Source organism: Pinus tabuliformis, chromosome 3_2 (genome assembly GCF_031772625.1).
Source record: "Pinus tabuliformis cultivar Carrire ecotype Pingquan chromosome 3_2, CPIR1, whole genome shotgun sequence".
Taxonomy (NCBI): Eukaryota; Viridiplantae; Streptophyta; class Pinopsida; order Pinales; family Pinaceae; genus Pinus; species Pinus tabuliformis.
The window spans coordinates 1289851214-1289855164 of NC_142302.1; the positions used below are offsets into that span (position 1 = coordinate 1289851214).

Sequence of the window (3951 nt, forward strand, 5' to 3'; positions counted from 1 at the left end):
ACCTCCCAGGCGCCAATCTGCCCACAACCTAATAAACAATACTAATTAAATTAAAATTCCATGATGCCATATAAATAATTAAATTGCATTCCCTAAACTTCACTAAAATACAATTCATTCAAGTTAGGAAGATGGTCACCTATTATCAAAATAGCATTACCTAAACTTCATTAAAATACAATTCATTCCTTTTAGTAACAATGCCACCTTATTATCAAAATAGGTCAACAGCAACCAATGAGCACGATTTCATCCCTGATACTCTTCATCGAACTTCATCCTCTAAAACTACTAAAATTAGATAAAATGACTGTTACATAACCAATGGAATGATGGTTGGAAAATGATCAATCAGCAGGATGCACCATTACCGTCGTCTCTCACAGGGTTCCACTCCCATAATTTATCGGAGTAATTTGGCATACACGCACCATAGGTTAGAGCGTTATTGAGAACTAGGTTAGATGGATTATCAGCATACAGACCTTCGGACATGGCCAGTTGATCTGGTGCTCTCGGACACATCAAACATGCAGTCAAATATAGTTCAAGGTCTTCATTTAAAGCAGTAGGCCCACATGGTGTACTCCAAACATTTCCGCCCTCGCTGTAAATGCGTTCTTCAATCTTCTCTGACTGATCCGGTACATCGTATTCCATTGTTTCTCGGACTCCGTACTCCATGTGAGCTCGGAATCTTTCCTCCTCAGTTAGTGGTTTGGGTATTATTTTTATACTGGTGGGCAAGTTTTCGAGGTTAACGATTTCATCTTTACCAACCTCGTTGATCCCCAGATTGCAAAACTCGCCTGTCGTTCTAGGGTTGCTGCACGGCATGCAGGTCTGACACTGGTGCATTTCTTGATCTTCATGATTTTCGATTTTCATGTGACGTTCCTTTACTTGCTGGAATCCTTCCTCGGATCCTCGCGACTTTCTGTAGACACGGCAAAGGCAAAGTTCACTCTGCCAAAATACATTAAAGTCAGTTGACAGTACACATGCTCATGCGAATAGGTTGTCCTCATCATATATTTTTATCGACTCCTTCGACGAGTTTACAGCAGATTTTTTTTAATCAGGTAATATAACCAGTGGAAATGGTGGTTTGTTTGAGGTATTTTTGGAGTGAAATTTGTTAGGGTTTTTTGAAAATTGAGTTTAAATGGTTTAATGTGTAGAATTTTAGTGTTTAATGGTTTTACCGGTGTTAAATTTATTTATATATATTTTAAATAACAAAAGGTTACATTTTTTCTTGAAATTGTATTACCTAATTATATTGTTCTATTAAAGTATATAACTTAAATTAAACTGTTTTTAATTGATTTTCATAAAATTTATTATAAAATAGAATTAATAGACCTGTATCACATGATTCTCTGCTGTAAACCTCAAGCTATGTCTTTTCAACTAATTATAAATTTTAAAATATTTAGAAGCTTTAATATTTTGAAGAGTTAAATGTTGATGTTGTAATATTTGTAAAATCTACAATATAATAGAAAGACATCTCTAATCCCGATTGTAAAAAAAAAAGGAAAAAATTACAAAATACAATGAGTTTAATATCTCCCCGCATCATGTTTCTGTTAGCAATTCATCACCTCCAAGCAAATTAGAGAAATGGCAATGGAAATTAGGAAAATACCTCATGAGTTCTTTGGCTTTCGAGTTTTGGAAGCCTATCTTCATTTGTTCCAGCTTGTCCTTTTCTCTTATCATAGATTTTTATTGACTCCACCAACCAGTTTACACCAGTTATTTATTCGTTTTAATAAAATTTAGCATAACATAGATTTAATCTTGAATAATGGGCAGGGATCACATGATTTTCTATAGAGTTAATGGAAATGGATCACATATATTTATATATTTAAATAATTATGGTTTAAAAATATATTTTAAATATAGATAACATGATTTTCTGCTATAAACTTCAAACTATGTTTTTAAAATTAATTATACATTTTAGATTATTTTAAAACTTTGATATCTTAAAAGTTTAATTATTAATGTTGTAATATTTGTAAAATATTTCCAAATCTATGATATAATAAAAACATCTCTCATCCCAATTGTAAAAAAGTTTCAGTGGAAAAAAATTACAAAATACAAAGAGTTCAAAATCTTCCCGCATCATGTTTCTCTTAGCAGTTCATCACCTCCAAGCAAATTAAAGAAATGGCCATGGTAATTAGAAAAATACCTCATGAATTCTCTGACTTTGGGCTTTCGAGTTTTGGCAGCCTATCTTCATTCATGATCCAGTTCGTCCTTTCCCCTTATCATAGATTTTTATTGACTCTCCAATGAGTTTACACCAGTTTTTAATTCCTTTTGATAAAATTTACCATGACATGAATCTAATAATGAGTAGGGATTATATGTTTTTGTCTTGTAAATATTACGAGATGTGTTTTTAATTCCTTTTGATAAAATTTACCATGACATGAATATATATTAATCTCATGAGTAGTAATTATATGTTTTTCCCTAATAATGAGCAGGGATTATATGGTTTTCTCTGGTAAATGTTAGAAGATGTGTTTTTAAGTAGATTTTGAAATATTTAAAAATATAAGTAGGGATTATATGTTTTTTCTCTGGAAAATGTTAGAAGATGTGTTTTTAGTAGATTGTAAATTTTGAAATATTTTAAAATTTTGATATAATAAAAAGATAAATAATTATCGTTTTTATTTGAGTTTTTTTTAGAATATTTAAAATCTATAATAAAATAGCAAAACATCCTTAATCTAACTGTTAAAAGCTCGTGATAAAATAAAAGGAGAAATACTCTATCTGCATCCTAAGACTTAAGATCCCCTCCATCATGTTTCCGTTAGTAATTCATCACCTACAAGCAAATTAAACAAATGGTCGTGGCAATTAGAAAAGCACCTCACGAATTCTTTGATTTTCGAGTTTTGGCAGCCTATATTCGTTCATGATCCAGCTCGTCCTTTTCCCTTTGGGGGCCTTCCCTTTATAAAATACGAGTGATTTCTTCAAGCCTATGCAACGAGAAACTTCATTGTGAATCATCCGGTCGGCCCCTGTAGCTTTCCAATATCCAGACTTTGTAACTCTGTTTGGTCGATCTCCATTCCTATACTTTCTATCTCGCTGCACGTAAAAGTACCACTCTTTCTCTCCAGTGAAAGCCAAAGCTGTGAAATTCAAGGTGTTAAGAATAGATAACATCCATTCATTATGTTCTTAACATAAGAAAAATGTGAAAATTTTATATGAATGAATTAAACAGAAGTATGGTTCATTAGGTTTTGGATAGTGCACTGGTTCCATTCTAGGTTATTCTAGTATTATTTTTAGATATGATCATCATGTAGCCTCATCTTAATCAAACTTATGAAAAACATAAAAATTAAACAGAAATATGGGCGTTTATCTGTATAAAACCTGGAAGCTCCCAAGGGTCATAGCCATAGAGATCGACAGATGCAATTAGTTCAATATTGAAGTGCTTCCCCTCCACTTTTCTGCGCAGATAAAATTCCACCAGTTCTTCTTCTGTAGGATGGAATCTGAAGCCCGGCATAAGGAAGCTGCTTTCATCTACTCTCCACTCTTTGTCTTCTGAACCGCTAGAAGACATGGGCAAATTACTCACCGGGAAAATCATTCCTGAAATTCAGAGATTGATTTACAACAAGCACCTTATGGAGAAGTCCCTCTGAAAACACAAGAATTGATCAAACAAATATGTAATCTGCTATCCCTCACTTCTGGCCTCACATACAGAAAATCATGCACAATCGCAGCTACAGGTGTGCAATATATGAGAGACAGGAAGACCTTTCACGACATGTCCAGCCCTTGACAATCAAGGACGGTTGGTGAGAGGCCGGGGCCCCATTTTGAGTCGCGGTGACGACCACTGCAAATTCCAAAATGGTTCGGGCCCATCGAATGATCTACACACGAGAG

At 33.8% G+C, this 3951-nt stretch overlaps 1 protein-coding gene across 1 annotated transcript; it reads right to left on the minus strand.

Annotated features, from left to right (window-relative positions):
* Positions 1–209: 209 nt before the first annotated feature.
* On the minus strand, positions 210–3748 carry LOC149185462 (uncharacterized). Its single transcript, XM_089419106.1, has 3 exons — positions 3424–3748; positions 2905–3173; positions 210–966 (listed from the first exon to the last, which is right to left on the minus strand). The coding sequence occupies exons 1-3, from the start codon at positions 3644–3646 to the stop codon at positions 352–354; spliced, it is 1107 nt and encodes a 368-aa protein (XP_089275232.1). The 5' UTR covers positions 3647–3748; the 3' UTR covers positions 210–351.
* Between the last annotated feature and the right edge of the window lie 203 nt (positions 3749–3951).